The sequence below is a fragment of the Anabrus simplex genome, chromosome 12, assembly GCF_040414725.1.
Source record: "Anabrus simplex isolate iqAnaSimp1 chromosome 12, ASM4041472v1, whole genome shotgun sequence".
In the NCBI taxonomy this organism is placed as follows: domain Eukaryota; kingdom Metazoa; phylum Arthropoda; class Insecta; order Orthoptera; family Tettigoniidae; genus Anabrus; species Anabrus simplex.
The window spans coordinates 99,188,156-99,205,343 of record NC_090276.1 but is presented as its reverse complement, the minus strand read 5'-3'; the positions used below and the strand labels follow the sequence as shown (position 1 = coordinate 99,205,343).

The following is a 17,188-nucleotide window of genomic DNA, read 5'->3' as shown; positions in this document are numbered from 1 at the left end:
TCGTGCCCTTTCCTTGGTTGAAAATGTGCATATTGTTGGTTTGTTTGTTTCGCGTAACGGTAAAGCGGCCCGTGGGGGTTTTCTTACCTGTTCCGCTATTGGGCGCGTCCCAGGTGATGGATAGGGGGGCCCTTCGGACTTGTCTGGAGGGTCTGAGGGAAATAAAATACCCTCTCGCGGACCAAAAACAGGTATTGCCAGAAAACGTCTTGAGGAATTGTGATTGTTACTAGCCCAAGTCAAGGCTTGAAAGTGGAGGCCTCACCCACACATGCTAGAGAGGCATCCATGGTTACATGATTGTAACTGATAGGCAGAGTCAAATAAAGGAGGACACAGTTCAAACAATTGGTATGTTGACATTCTTCCTTGTAGGTCTGCTGTACTGTGATAGATGAATAATATTTTTCACTTTGAAATTGTGTTTGTAAACTTGCAAATTTGTGTGTGTGTTAATATTTCTTGCAATCTTATGCTGTTGTTTGTCTTATTTTCGATAGTGTATTCAAAACTGCATGACGAGCAATTTGTGATTACTCCCAACTGTTGTGTGCAATTTTGCAAATTATGCCTATTTTTAACAAATTTGGTATCAAACACTAAATTTGAGAGATGCTAAAAATGCTAAATTTGAAAATCAAAATCCCAAATGTCTGATTTTTAAATGCTATAAACAGATCACTGAAGCTCTTTGGGCAATATATATATATGGAAGAACAGGCACTGCACCTAGGTGTAGTGTTAGATGAAAATCTAACCTGGAATACACATATAGAAAGGAACATAACCCAGGCCAAGAACTTGCCGTATGCATGTAAAAGAGCCATTAGGAAGACATGGGGCCGAAGACCATCAATGGTAATGTCGATATACACAAGGATCATTAGACTGTTGATGGCCTATGCTGCAATCATCTGGTGGCAGAAAGTAAGTCAAGGAAAAGTCGGCAGTAGATAGGATAGTCTACAGAGAATGGCATGCGTAGCCATAACTGGAGCTATGAGAACTACGCCGGCAGAAGCCTTGAATACTTTACTAGACCTCCCATCACTATGCAATTTCATAAAAGTACAGGCTAGATTGAGTTCATATAGACTGGCACAATCAGAGTGGTGGAATGCACAAAGACCCAATCTAAGACACTGTAAAATTAACAGAGTAATAACAGAGGAAGTTCTACACATGCCTTCTGATCATATGATACCGAAGTACAACTTCGAAAAACTGTTTGAGACCCAGATAATAAAAAAGGAAGACTGGGATATCAACAACTGGAATACTGAAAAAGATGATATAGTGTGGTGAACTGATGGCTCAAAGACTGTGGATGACACAGGAGGAGGGATCAACAGGGGAAGATCTGAGAGATCAATCCAGATAAGCCTGGGCAAACACACTACAGTCTTTAAAGCGCAAGTGATAGCTATCACAACATGTCTTGAAGAAAATCTGAAAATGAACTACAGGAATAAGAACATTTTCATTTTTATGGACAGCCAAGCGGCCATTAAGTCATTAGGGGCAGTCTGGATAATATCCAGAATGGTCTGGTACTGCCACTCACTTCTTCTGAAGCTCTCAAAGTACAACACTGTCAAAATTATATGGGTACCAGGGCATGCAGGTATACAAGGAAATGAAAAGGCAGATAAACTAGCCAGGAAAGGGGCAGAAACACATTTTGTAGACCCAGAACCTGTATGTGGGATTTCCTATGGACAAGCCCGGTACTACATAGGAAAATGGGTACAAAAGAACAAATGGAAAACTGGAAAAATACTCCAGGATGCAGGCTTGCAAAGGACTGATAAAAGGACCAAACAAGAAGCATACTAAAGAAATGTTGAAACTCAGCAGAGAAAATATAACATGGGTAGTTTGACAGGACACTGCCATCTGAAAGAAACACCTGCATAGAATTGGAGTAATAAGAGACAACATATGTAAGAAATGCAATGAAGCAGAGGAATCAGCTGAACACATACTTTTCAAATTTAAGGCGCTGGGTAGAATCAGACTCTCCACTCTAGGACTACCAGGTGAAGAGAGAGAAAAAATCCAAGAAGACCCAATAAGAACAACCTGCAGCTTTGTGAAGCGACCAGGTATATCTAGAGGGGAATGAAGGAAAAACATGGTAGCAAAAGATCTTAGATGTCGACGCTAATTAGGAACTAATATTTAGAGGCCCCATGAAGAAGAAGAAGACAAAGAAAGGTAAAGCGGAGGTTTGTATTCTTGAGTTTTGTATTCAATTTTATCTTATTTGTGGTGTCTTATGTTGTAAGGCCTCTTTCCTTCAGATCCTCTCTTACTTCTTACTTTGGCAATTGCCAAAGCTATTCAAACAAACAAAGATCATAGCCATCTTGAAGAAAGGTAAAGCCAGTGATAAACCAGAGAGCTATCGACCTATTGCCCTGTTAAGTGTGACATATAAATTACTAGAAAGGCTCCTTCTCAACAGAATTGGCCCAGAGATCCTCGAGAAAATCCGAGTGGAGCAGGCAGGATTCAGACCGAACAGAAGCACTACAGACCAAATAATGTCTCTTACAACTTACATAGAAGCAGGCTATCAGAGAAAGCTTAAGACATCAGTGGCTTTTATTGATGTGACAGCAGCCTATGATACAGTATGGAAGGATAGCCTACTCTTCAAGTTTCTGAAAGTGATACCATGTAAGATGACTGCCCGGCTCTTGAATAATATGCTAAGCCAAAGACTTTTCCAAGTACATATGCAGAATTCTGTGAGCACCAAAAGATCACTAAATAATGGGACTTCCTCAGGGTTCTGTTCTTGCTCCAATCTTATTTAGGCTATATATCTCAGACATGCCTGCCACATTTTCAAGAAAATTTGGATATGCCGATGATTGGGCTATTGCTACCAGAGATACAACATTCGAGGAATCCGAGATAACCTTAACGGAGGACATAAAAGTGTTGGTACAGTACTTTAAATTGTGGAGACTTACACTTACAGAAGTTTGCTGCTTCCATCTAAACAGCAACAAACAATTGCAGGTGTACATTGGAAATCAGTTATTGAGACATAATAGATTCCCTAAATACCTAGGAGTTACCTTACATAGAACACTCTCCTTTAGACAACACCTTCGTAATGTCCAATCCAGAGTAAGAACTCGCAACAACGTAATCCAAAAGTTATATGGTACAACTTGGGGTTCAACAGCAACTTTACTCCGATGCACCGCTTTGGGACTTGTGTTCTCGGCTGCTGAGTACTGCGCTTCTGTTTGGCTGAATAGCCCTCACACCAACCTCATAGATATGCAGCTCAACACCACGATGTGTCTCGTCACGGGCACAATAAGGTCTACACCCACATATTGCCTACCTATTCTCAGCCATATCTCCCCACCAGATCTTCGAAGTAAAAAGGCTCTCCTCAGGGAATTTAAGAAATTAATAAATAATCCCCAATTACCAATGAATGACGACATCGCCGATGTTCATCTGAATCGTCCAAGGTCCCAAAATCCACCAATAAGAACTGCAATGAAACTGAAGAATACCAACTTCAATATTACTAAGGAATGGCAGGGAAGACAAGATACTAGGCCTGAGTCAACTTTGCCACACATAGGATCGTCACTACCATCTGGATTTGAGCTTCCTCGGAAAACCTGGTCTACTCTTAACAGGATACGATCCGGCCATGGTAACTGCGCAGATTTCCACTATAAGTGGAAAAGAATTCCTACGCCTAACTGCGACTGTGGTGCCTCCAAGCAGACCATCCTGCACATTATCAGCGAATGTCCAAAAAGAAAGTACAGTGGCAATATCAGTGACTTTGTTCATGCGCTTCCAGAGACAGTTAGCTATATAAATAACCTGGATATAAATATATAGTTTGTTCTTCAAAATCATTGTGTGTTGTATCTGTAAAGCCATACGCTAAAATAAATAATCGTATGGCCTGGCTAAATAAATAAATAAGTTGTGTTGGTTTTTGGGGCATAATTTCTGTTTTTTCAAATGATATTTTCAGGCCAATTTTATTTGCAATGTTTTGAAGTTCTGATATTTGGGTTTTTGCTTCTTTTATGTCACTGCTAGTAATGCTAAATCGTCGGCTAAACCCAGGCAATTTGTTTCAATTTTTTGGCCAATCTTTATTTTTGGGGAACATTTCCTAAACCATTCCCTCATTACAATTTCTAGAGCACAGTGAAAGCCCATCTCCCTGCCGTAGTCTAGTTTTAATTTCAAATGTCTCTGATATTTCACCCCTAAACTTCACTTGATTTGGTGTTAGTGAGAGTCAATTTTGATTTGGTGTTAGTGAGAGTCAATTTTATCATGTTTATTAATTTGGGGTGTAGTCCAAGGGGTCTTAAAATTTTAAACAGGGATTCTCTATCGATGCAATCATAAGCTTTTTTGAAATCTACAAACGTTATCACCATATGACTATAGGACAAGGATTTACACTCATGGTCATAAAAACCAGAACACCTTGAAAGACTACAGATAGGAAGTTCATATTTACAGGACATAGCATATAATCCCAAATACCACCCGCACTTTTTCCCCCAAAATATTGGTTCTAAATCTTGGGTGTGGGTCGTATTCAAGCCGTTCATTCTCGTAAATATTTACTACGTTTACATGGAGTATTGAAATAGATTTGAAAATGGTTACCGTACTCAATATACCACATGTAAACGGGCATTCAAGTCTTATTGTGTTTTAGTTGCGTTCTAGAAAACAAGATCGATTTTTCCTCGATACGGTTACAGTGGCATGAAAATGCGAAATGTAAGTTAATGAAATATGGTAAATGAAAAAATATGGGTAAATGTGTGGTAAATATGAAAGCCGCTGCTGCGGATGCTCGATCGTCATTTGTTTCGCAAGTGTTGCCGGTATGCTGGGTGCGCGAATAGCTGATCTCGCGGTATATCGTACTTTGCGAAAGTCGAGACTGTTGGTTACGGAATTCTACCTCGCTCACTTTCGAGTTCCGTATCTGTCCCGTGAAAGTCTTGCCTCGATAGTAAGCGGTGGATTCAAAATAGCGTCTGCGGTTATTTACTGTGCGTGAGAAACTTAAAATTGTAAGCGAAGCCGAAATATACAGAAATCGTGGCGTTGGCAGAAAGTACGATATTGATGAATCGTGTATTCGTGATTGGCAGAAGAAGGAAAATCTTCTAAAAAGCAGAGCATTCCGCGGGCGGAGTACAGTTTTTCCGGAAACTGAAGAACGACTCCACAAATTTGTGACAGAAAAACGTGAGTTAGGATATGGTGTTTCTAGTGAAATGTGTCAATTAAAAGCACTAGAAATCTCAAAAGAACTCAAAACACAGGGTTTTACTGCAAGCCGTGGATGGATCCGAAACTTTTATCTGAGAAAGGGATTGTGCATTTGGAGATGTATGTCTATTTCACAATGTCTTCCTGGGGCGTATGAAGAAAAATTAATGGCCTTTCAGCGTCACATTATTTATTTTAGGAAGCAAAATTCTTATTTGCTGTAGCAAACTGGGAATGCTGAACAGACACCTGTCTATTATGAAGTGCCGTTGGAAAATACAGTGGATACGAATGGTTCTACAAGTGTAACCATCAGAACAGGTGGTAACGAAAAGCAATGATGCACAGTAATGTTGTGTGTATTAACGGATGGAATCAAACTCCCTCCATATGTGGTTCTGAAAAGGAAAACTCGAAAGGAAACTTGCTGTCCGGTTATTGTTAGAACACAAGTCCGGCTGGATGGACAGTGCGTTAGTTGAAGACTGGGTGAAGTGCATTTGGCAACGTCGCCCGGGAGCTTTGTTAAAAAAACGAAACATGCTTGTGTTGGACAGTTACAGAGGACATGCAACTGACACCATAAAAGATATGATGAGGAAAGGAAAAACCGATCTTGTGATAATTCCTGGAGGATTCACCTCTATTCTACAGCCGTTGGATATGTGAGTGAACCGGTCTTTCAAAACTGCAATGAAACAGTTGTACACCGAATGGATGTCTGATGGTGATCACGCGTTATCACCAAGCGGACGAGTGAAAGGCCTGAAGTGGGACTAATGTGCAGCTGGATCAAAACCGGATGGGCGTGCATTCACAACGATCTAGTGTCCAAAAGCTTTAAGAAATGTGGAATTTCAAATTCAGTGGACGGTAGTGAGGACGACTATTTGTGGAAAGAATCCAGCAACAAAAGTTCCTATGGTGAAACTTCAGATGACGGTGAATTGTGAATAATCCGAGTATTGGACCGATTTTATTTGCGATTTTTGTGATGATTTTATTAATTGTAAGCTGTTTATTTATATTTGTGGTATATTTGAAGAAAATTAAATAGGTATGTAAGTTATTTCAATTTTTTTTTCTGTCTCAAATTTGGGGTGCGGGTCTTATTCGGTGGCGGGTGGTATTCGGGATTACACTGTATGCATTAGTATGTTTTAAAGAAAGGATTAGCATTGAAACCATGTCGGCCCTCAGGTTCAAGGCCCGCAGCGATATCTCGGAACACCACCACCGAGCGGTAAAGTGTGCCTGCGGCTCTTGTTGTCGATATTAACCTAAGGTAATGGAGCAGCCGTGCAGGATGCCCCACAGACGTATGCAAGAACCGTACCGTCAAATGAGTGAGTTTGAAAGAGGGCGCATTACTGGCATGAGAGAACGTGATGCATCCATCCAGGATATTGCTGCTTGTGTGGGACAAAGTGTGTCGGCAGTCCAACGGGTTTGTACAGAACTGTTCACAGAAGGCCGTAGTGGTGGTGGTGACTTTTGTTTTAAGAGGAAGTACAACTAGATAATCATCCTGTCTGAACAAATTAGTGGAAATGAAATTTAAAATAAAATAAATTATTTAACAAAGGAGTTTGGAAATGCAGTACAAAATACAACAAAAAATTATTGAATTAGGCCAAAAAGTTACTAACGAATCAAAAGGGGAATGTCCATTCCCTGAGTAACAGTACACTTGTAATTTACGTACCCTTGATTAATCCACTGTCGCACATAAAGCGGATGAAGAGATCAGCAGTAGTCGCATCATCGGCTAGTGTGCATTCGAGTGTTTCCTGCAAACCGAGGCTCTGTCTTAGACCAGAGAGATCGGCGCAGTCTGTGAGGATGTGGGCCACGGTGAAGTCGGCACGAAAGGAACACACTGGGGCGAGTCTTCCCTCTTTAGGAGATAAGAGTGCGTTGATCGTCGATGACCTATCCTCAGCCTACACAAAACTATGGCCTCTCTACGTGAAGGCCGGAAATAGGACCGCCACATGGAGGTTGTCTTCTTAATTGATCTCAGCTTGCTGGGAGTTCGGATAGCTGGCCACTCCAATTCCCAGGACGTCAAGATGGCTCGACGTAGCTGAGAACAAATATCTTTAGCAGGTACATTAATAGGTCTTGGAGGTAAAAGTACTGCTTCCTTTGCAGCTATATCCACAAGTTCACTTCCTGCAATTTCAATGTGGCTTGGAAGCCATGCGAAAGTGATTCTGGTGCCAGCTTCACTTAACCTGGCTAGGTCATGAATCTGCTGCACCAGTGGGTGTTGCAAGAAACAGGTTTCAATAGAGCGTAGAGAAACGAGTCGGTACACATAAGAAAGTGGTTCCTTTTGTCACCCAGTGCAAACTGCAGAGCTTCTAAGATGGCATAAAGCTCCACAGTATACACGCTACATACACTAGGAAGCAAGATCTTAACACGAGGAGATGGGTCTGGTTGCACCATACTGTGGCATACTGACAATCGAAGAAGTGGGGAATCGAACAAGTGAAACCACAATACCGCAGCCCAAGCCCTCGACTGTCAGCGTAGCCACCAAAGAGATAAGAAGCGCCTCCTAGCGCGAATCATGCCAACAATGGAGAGAAGGGCCTCAATAAAACACAAACACAGAAAGGAGAAGCGATGGGAATCTGGGCAAAGCCAATAGGTCAAAGACCTTATCAGAGGGTGGAAGGAGTATGAGATAGAGCAATTCACTATAATGACACTCTCCGTCACACTTAAAACACCAAAATTTAATATAATAAAAAAGAAAATATGGAGGGTGGGTGGTGCAATTTAAATATATAAAATGAAAAATTAAGTAAAAAAAGGAAAAACTAATGACAAGGCTCATTTACAGAATTACTACCCTCGTAGTCACCATACCAACAATTACAACCAAATTTTAAAAAAATTCAATACATTTTCCAGACGGAATTAACTTCAGTTTGACTTAGAGGTTCATTACAAATTGCTTGTTCAAGCTTGAAACCATCTTTCTTCAAAAGAAGTTATAATAATGATAATTTTCCAAGTCATTAATAACTTACTTGTGGGTACGCGCGTCCAAATAAATTTTACCCAAACGATTTACCAGATGTTTTTGAACAATTAAAAACCAACAGGCATTAAAACAATAAATTATTACATATTTGAAATTACTCAGTGAACACAGAAGCGTTTCAAATTAAAACCTTTAACCGCGTCCCCTAATGGACCAACAATGTCCTCAAGAAACATTAAGGAAGACAAAAAAATAAAATTAAGAAAGAGCCCACTTCAAAAGAAAAACAATGAATGATTGAAGGAAATCAATAATAATAATAATAATAATAATAATAATAATAATAATAATAATAATAATAATAATAACAATAATAATAAGGTAGCAAAATAATATAGAAGCAATTAAAACTCATCTCGTGACTCAGTTCATTACATCAACAGCATGGGTACGCCATGCAACAACGAACGTCAGCACATCTCGAATATTGTTGTTACAACACTGACCACACCGCGATAATGCAAACTAAAATCAAACCGTTATCAGAAAAACAAAAGACAGAACATACCCCAACAATGCAATAAAATGGAGTGTAGCTTTAGATAAATAACATTTATCAAAATTTAAAGAAAGGAAAATAATAATAATAATAATAATAATAATAATAATAATAATAATAATAATAATAATAATAATAATAATAATACAAAGGAAATTAATTTAAAAGGAAAATGGAATTAAATTAAATTTGACCGAAAGCAGCTTCAGTATTCACTTGGGTTTAAAAATTAACATAACGTTACATTAATCTTTAATTTTCAGATGCCCTTAGTAGGTTAACTATACAACCAGACTACATAGCTTGTAAATACTTTACCATTTGGTTTCTTTCCTTTCCATGGGAAAGAATTCTAAATTAATAACAACAGATACAGTGATTTAACTTGTCCCAGCTTCTGTTAAAAGAACAGGTCGTTTTAAAACACACGGTCTCGTGATGTAGAAGTATGTCCTTTCAATTAAAAATATACTTCGCCCGAAAATAACACAACAGCTTGCGCATGGTTAAATCTTGTGGAATTAATAAATTTCAACCACAAAATGTGCACTCAAAAAATTAATATGATCGGAAGGTGAACGGTATCTTCAGTCAAAAATAAAATATAATATTATACGCCGATCCAACATTTTGAATTTAGTTCGCCTGAACCTGACGAAGCCACACTCTTCAAACTCGCCGAGACAGTTTATATACACTGACTGACAGAGCAAATGCAACACCAAGAAGGAGTGGTCAGAACTTTATGCCAATTGCAGGGTAGACTGAAGTCACTGAGGTATGCTTATGATGTGAAATGCGCCGCTGTGCTGCGCACGTAGCGAACGATAAATGGGACACGGCGTTGGCGAATGGCCCACTTCGTACCGTGATTTCTCAGCCGACAGTCATTGTAGAACGTGTTGTCGTGTGCCACAGGACACGTGTATAGCTAAGAATGCCAGGCCGCTGTCAACGGAGGCATTTCCGGCAGACAGACGACTTTACGAGGGGTATGGTGATCGGGCTGAGAAGGGCAGGTTGGTCGCTTCGTCAAATCGCAGCCGATACCCATAGGGATGTGTCCACGGTGCAGCGCCTGTGGCGAAGATGGTTGGCGCAGGGACATGTGGCACGTGCGAGGGGTCCAGGCGCAGCCCGAGTGACGTCAGCAAGTGAGGATCGGCGCATCCGCCGCCAAGCGGTGGCAGCCCTGCACGCCATGTCAACCGCCATTCTTCAGCATGTGCAAGACACCCTGGCTGTTCCATTATCGACCAGAACAATTTCCCATCGATTGGGTGAAGGAGGCCTGCACTCCCGGCGTCCGCTCAGAAGACTACCATTGACTCCACAAAAAAGACGTGCACGCCTGGCATGGTGCCGGGCTAGAGCGACTTGGATGAGGGAATGGCGGAACGTCGTGTTCTCTGATGAGTCACGCTTCTGTTCTGTCAGTGATAGTCACCGCAGACGAGTGTGGCGTCGGCGTGGAGAAAGGTCAAATCCGGCAGTAACTGTGGAGCGCCCTACCGCTAGACAACGCGGCATCATGGTTTGGGGCGCTATTGCGTATGATTCCACGTCACCTCTAGTGCGTATTCAAGGCACGTTAAATGCCCACCGCTACGTGCAGCATGTGCTGCGGCCGGTGGCACTCCCGTACCTTCAGGGGCTGCCCAATGTTCTGTTTCAGCAGGATAATGCCCGCCCACACACTGCTCTCATCTCCCAACAGGCTCTACGAGGTGTACAGATGCTTCTGTGGCCAGCGTACTCTCCGGATCTCTCACCAATCGAACACGTGTGGGATCTCATTGGACGCCGTTTGCAAACTCTGCCCCAGCCTCGTACGGACGACCAACTGTGGCAAATGGTTGACAGAGAATGGAGAACCATCCCTCAGGACACCATCCGCACTCTTATTGACTCTGTACCTCGACGTGTTTCTGCGTGCATCGCCGCTCGCGGTGGTCCTACATCCTACTGAGTCGATGCCGTGCGCATTGTGTAACCTGCATATCGGTTTGAAATAAACATCAATTATTCGTCCGTGCCGTCTCTGTTTTTTCCCCAACTTTCATCCCTTTCGAACCACTCCTTCTTGGTGTTGCATTTGCTCTGTCAGTCAGTGTAAAATAAAGTTGGACTTAACGAGGTGATGAAGCCTTTTCACATTGTCAAGATTTTAAAACTTACATCCGAGGCGATGTTATCCGTGTAATGCGGCATGCTTCGATGTGAAGGGAATGGTCACTTTAAACCTTTAAAATAAGAACTCCACACAAATACTAGTAATTTTCTATCATCCACCCACCACCAACAATAATATAATTCACCAAGAAGGCTCACATTAAGGTGGTTTAAACACACACACAGACCGTCTGCTAGTCATTGTAACAGAAGGCGGAGATGGCCACCAACAACACGGTACCAGCAGCTTACACAAGGGCATGCTATGGACAACAGTTAACAGTCGAGTCGTGCGCTGACCAGTACCAACTTCGTAACAACAAAGCTCCACGGAATATCCAATGGTGATGGATACGCCCACCGTTATAGTACAAATCACACCAATAAGAACCTTAAATGTACAACAATTAGTTATTGCAGAGTTCCGTTCACTTGGGCAAGATTAAACAATAGTTTCCATTGACCTTTTCTTATAAATTTCACACGAACAAATTCCCGGTGTAGCGGTGATTTCACATAGTCCTCAAAATTATAGCACTACAATATAGTCCAACCCCTGAGAAGATCGACACCTCATCCAAATGGCATTGCAGGACAGATCTGCGTCCTTCTCGGCTCTGGCGCAACAGTGGAACAGTGTAACACATCATACACTATCAGAACTGACAGTCTGTCGCCGTTTATTACGGTCTGGGTTACCGACGCGTCATCCTATTCTCCACCTATCTTTGACTAATGTGCGTAAACATGCTAGACTGCAATGGTGTATGGAATGACGTCACTGGGGACAGGAATGGCACCAGATAGTGTTTTTGGACGAATCCAGGTTCTGTTTGTTTGAAAATGATGGCCGCATTTTGGTTCGCTGCAACAGGGGGAGAGGCATCAAACTGACTACATTTGCACAAGACATACAACGCCAACTCAAGGCCTTATGGTGAGGGGTGCTATTGGGTACAACCACAAATCATAGCTGGCGCGTGTCCAGGGCACTGTGACCAGTTTGACCTATGTGAACGACATCCTGCGACCCGTAACCATACTCTTTCTGCACGACACCCCCGATGCCATATTTCAGCAGGACAATGCGTGTCCACACATTGCTGCACACAAACACGTGCCCTCTTGTTGTCACAGAATGGCCCACCAGATCACCGGACTTGTCGCCAATCGAAAATGTGTGGGATAAGATGAAACGATGGGTGCGGTGCTGTGACCATATGCCAACCACCAAAGATGAACTGTGGAACCAGGTGAATGCAGCATGGATGGCAATACCCCAGGACAACATTCGCGCCTTATACGTGCCGATGCAATCGCGCATGGAGCAAGTTATCAGTGCCCATAGAGGACCCAGTGCCTAATAGGCAACAGGACACATACTGAACGTAAGTGACTGAAATGCTAATCGTTTCTGCAGAACACACTAATGAACATGTCCTGTGAATATGAACTTTCTATCTCTAGTCTTTCAAGGTGTTTTGTTTTTTATGAACACGAGTGTACAAAGTTCAGAAAATCATTTTCAATTTGTTTGTCATCATCATCATCTTCCTTCCAAGTATTGGGCCATGTGACCCGTTACGGTCTTGCATTTTACTTTTTGCAAGACTTGAAAGCAGTCAAATGTCCTTCCGACGGGTTGCTAGCCTGAAGGAAGTAAGACCATTGGTGGGGCTGCCACCTCTCAGCTAATGGACTAGCTGAAATCACAGCATTTCCTCCATAATGGATGTAACGGTTATACCGCCGTGACTCTGTCAACAGGGCTGGGAACAGGTTTTCATCTCGGGAAGGTGAGGTTGGCCTTTGGGCAGGAGAGGTTATGTCATAATCATCATCATCATCCTTCCAAGTACTGGGCCATGTGGCCCAAATCATCTAAGTTCCGTAACTAGATTTTCCAGGATGTTGTTTCTTGATCCCCTGACAAGACCTGCCATTAAGGCAGAATACCTGAATGATACCGGAACCTCTGAAAGTTTCTCATTTTCCTTCAGTTCCACTTTCCAAACATTACAAAAAACAATTTCACTATGTCATACATGTGGTTTTAAAGCTTAAATCTACACAACAGCACTGAAAGTACTGCTGATACCGTATTTCTCTGAATCCAAGACTTTTTCCTTTTTCTCAGAATCTCATGTGGAAAATCAAGGTTCGCTTTGCATTCACGACATAAAAGTAATGAGACCACTGGCAGCTACCACAGGAACCATGCTGCTTCCCTTAACCCCACTTAACCTTCAATGCCCGCGCCTTTATTAGGCCTCTAGGCTACATCACTAGTCGCGACAATCGGTTGTACAGTGTGTCTGTGTAACGTCACTGGTTCTCGGGAAATGGTGGTGGGAGACAGGCTCTCCGTGTGGGCGACTGACAATCCACTGAACGGTTTAAAATATGTCCCTGTATTAGCCTCTACAAAAAAGTTCCCCAAATCAGCAGAATGGGATCAAAACACGTGAGCCTTCAAATTCTTAGAAAAGCCACGGCTGCTCAGTGGCAGAATTATAATGCGTCTACTGTACCTGACGCTTAGTAAAATGAACAGTTAATGATGCCAATTTTAATTTAATGTTTATGAAACTCGCGGGGAAAAAAGCAATAATTGTGCAGCTGCAAAAATATATGGCATAACTAAAGCCAATGTTCGGTGTTGGCGTGAAGACAAAGACAGTCTAAAAATGCGTACTGTATAAGAAAGGCATTCATATGATTTCACAAAGCACTTTTTAAGCGTGATTAAATATTTTGAAGAAAAATTGGGGGACGTCTTCCATTCAAGGTTGTTTTGGATTCGGAGAAATGCGGTTCTTGTTCTATGCTAAGTGAAGTGGTTGTGTGTTTTACCTTGCCATGCTCCTTCAAGTAGCTGTTGATACTCAGGGCATGCGACGAGTAATCGAACTTAAAGAGGGGAGTCCTCTTCTGACGAGCAGGCTTGCGCCTGGTGAAGAACGCTGAAATGTCGCTGGTAGGCTCTGAGAAGGCGGCCGGAGCCTGGTGCGAGTCCGCTGCTGTGTTCTGTATGTCCAGGTAGTCCGTGAGTAGCAGCTGGAGCTGGAATCAAGGTTACATTTACACATATACTCCCATCATGTTATCATTTCCCAGAACAGATATTCTGCTGTTTCTTCTTCTGTGAGAATTTTATCCAACTCTTAGCTTTTCAATAAAATATTAGTCTCTGATTACATAAATAAACTGGATGGTGTAAGTGTGTACAAGTTCAATATCTATATAAACTGTGAAACCACTTATGTTGGTCAAACCGGTAGGAGATTCTTGATATCTTACGCGGAGCATGCTAATAGTATCAAGCATAACGGGTTCTCAGTTAAGACACATGTTAGATACAAACCATAAATTCTTGTCTATTGAACAGGACTTGAACATCATAAGACTTGCAACCAAAGGCCCTCTGTTGAATATTCTTGAAAATTATTTTATACACTTAGAGCAGTTTTCTAATCCGAATCATAATATTAACGAATGTTCTGGGAAATCTAACTGTTTATTTAATGTAACCATCCCCATCTATGTGGAATATCTATCAAAAGCACAGCGTTACCCATACATTCTCGGTCCCCTCCCTGAACCATGAGCTTAGCAGGTAGTTTCGCTCTGACCTGAGCACAGTAACCAAACGAGTTGCCAATGACAGCGAGTGAGGGGTTATATCTTTTCTTCATCACTTACACTATTTTCTTTCTTTTCGCAGACGTGTTTCTGAACCTTAAACCTCGATTCAAATTGACACGGTCAGAAGCATACTTTTGGACCCATTCGACCTACTAACAACATTGACGTCCCCCTCAACCAGGAATCCCAGGATAAAGACAAAAGCCATACATTATTCAAGACATAAAGAACCAGGAGTTGCTTCACCAACTTTCTTCATTTTTTAATATTAATCTAAGGCAGCCAAATTAGGTTAGAATGGAACCTCGGAACCTCAACAACAACAAATCCTGATCAATATGTAGTCAGCAAATGTGGACTTGGAAGTGTTTCATATGATATCTAAAAACTGTTGAACTCATTTGTGACAAGTTAATGCTCTCGAAAATTCGTTAAAGTTTTTAATCTGACTTGTCTAAATTTAAGTCCTATTTTTTAAAAGTGTATTCATGTCTTGTAAACTCAATGTTATTCTTTAAGTGTATTTTAAAATTTTTTGTACACATTTTTAACAGCACTTGCCAATTTTGATTTTTTTTTTTTACAAGTTGCTTTACACGGCATCGACACAGATAGGTCTTATGGTGACAGTGGGATAGGAAAGGCCTAGGGAGTGCGAAAGAAGCAGCCATGGCCTTAATTAAGGTACAGCCTCAGCATTTGTCTGGTGTGAAAATGGGAAACCACCTTCAGGGCTGCCGACAGTAGGATTCGAAGCCACTACTGTATCTCCCGGATGCCCCTAACTGCACGGCCAACTCGCATGGTAATTTTGAATTGTATGGCTGAGGGTGACATCAAGGGAAGGTCGAAAGTAGTACCATAAATATGAAATGTTGTAATTGATAAATATTTCATTTTAGTATTGTACTGAACGGTAGATTTCCCTCTTACTCTCCTGCCAAGCTGTGTCCTGTAGGCAAGCGCTCTCCCACCTGAGCTACTCAGCGTGGGAAACTAACGGTATAACGAGACAATTTTGACGGACTCAATCACTTACCACTGCCTGCACTTTGGACCACACATCTGCCATCTCGTACAGTCGTATCTCCACCCTGTATTTGTCTGCAGCGTGAGACAGGCTCTGCAAGACGGTCGCGTGTGCCGCAGCCACTCGTCGAAACTGTTCAAACACTGTCTGCAGAAGTTCTAGCAAGGGTTGTTGGCGTGCCATGGAGGGGTCCTGTTGTATCTGCGTGTTGGTAACTGCCTCATCCCGGATCTGCTGAGTGGTCCGTGAGATGATGGCTAATAGCTCTGTCTGCATCTCCACCTTGATGGTCTGCAAAGAAATAGCATCTACCTGATGAATTTTTAAAGATCGTAAGTTTTGTTTTGGACAATCATTATTTTATATTTCAAAATTTTATTTGCCAACAAAACAGTCTTCCACTAGCCTCTGGAAGTTTAGCAGAAAATTAAACAGATAATTTCTAAAAAACGAAAATCACTGATGGGCAAAACTGTATTTTCTACTGGACTAGATATGTTAATGACATTTTTTGCTCCCGTAGATCAACAGAACAGATAGAAAAAAATGTATTAGAATATCTCAATTCTATAGATCCTTGCATAAAGTTTACTATACATTCTTTAAACTATCTTGACCTTAACATTACTAGAAATAATGACAATTTAACATGACATTTTCAGAAAGCCTACTCTAACAGAACAACATTCTCTTCACGAAGATTCAAAAAAAAAAAAAAAAAAAAAAAAAAAAAAAACCTACCTCTTATAGCTTGGTCTCTTAGAGCCCTAAATATCCCTTTGCCCACAGAAAATGATAAGAAATACTATTTACAATATAGCACTAAACAACAGCTACAATAGAAAGTAACAATTAAGCTGACAAATAAACCTGTCACCACATTAAAAAGAGACACTGAAGAAAGAAAAAAACATTTGTCACATTTACATATAATAGCAATAAAACTTTTAAAATCACTAACATCTTTAAAAGACACAATTTTAAGAACTCATTCAGAACTAGTAACACAAATTCCAAGTTAATTTATAATACACAGGTTATTAATACAAGTAACAGATTTTTAAAATTCATGTGTACACAAATTAAAATGCACTCATTGCGATATGGGGAGGAGCTATCAATGACATGTTGCTCAATGAGGAACATATGGATGACCTTAAACATTCACATACTTCCACAGATCAGCATTCGGACACTTTAAATACATTGTAGAAAGGTTGTGTTGCTTAATATTTATGAAATATATTTATATTTATTTAGATCAAAGAAATAACCCAATTTAAATGTCAATGAAATCTCAGAAAAAGTCAATATACAATAAAATATTAACAGCAAGCAGCATAACACTATTCTACATACAACACGCAATACAGCCTCATCTCTTGCCTCCCCTCCTCCTTGTGGTTGGGGGCAGTAGAATAACACCCACGGTATCCCCCGCCTATTGTACAAAGCAACTAAAAGGAGCCCCAGACACTCTTAATTTGTGAAT

At 41.2% G+C, this 17,188-nt stretch overlaps 1 protein-coding gene across 2 annotated transcripts in view; it reads right to left on the bottom strand.

Annotated features, from left to right (window-relative positions):
* The window catches only part of Sec8 (Secretory 8), a 206,885-nt gene that overhangs the window by 132,567 nt on the left and 57,130 nt on the right, over positions 1 to 17,188 (bottom strand). For both annotated transcript variants that reach the window (XM_067156380.2, XM_067156381.2), the window contains 2 exons: positions 15,706 to 15,987; positions 13,875 to 14,084 (listed from right to left, as the gene is read on the bottom strand). In XM_067156380.2, the coding sequence (XP_067012481.2) occupies positions 13,875 to 14,084; positions 15,706 to 15,987 (492 nt within the window). The remainder of the gene's footprint in view (positions 1 to 13,874; positions 14,085 to 15,705; positions 15,988 to 17,188) is intronic.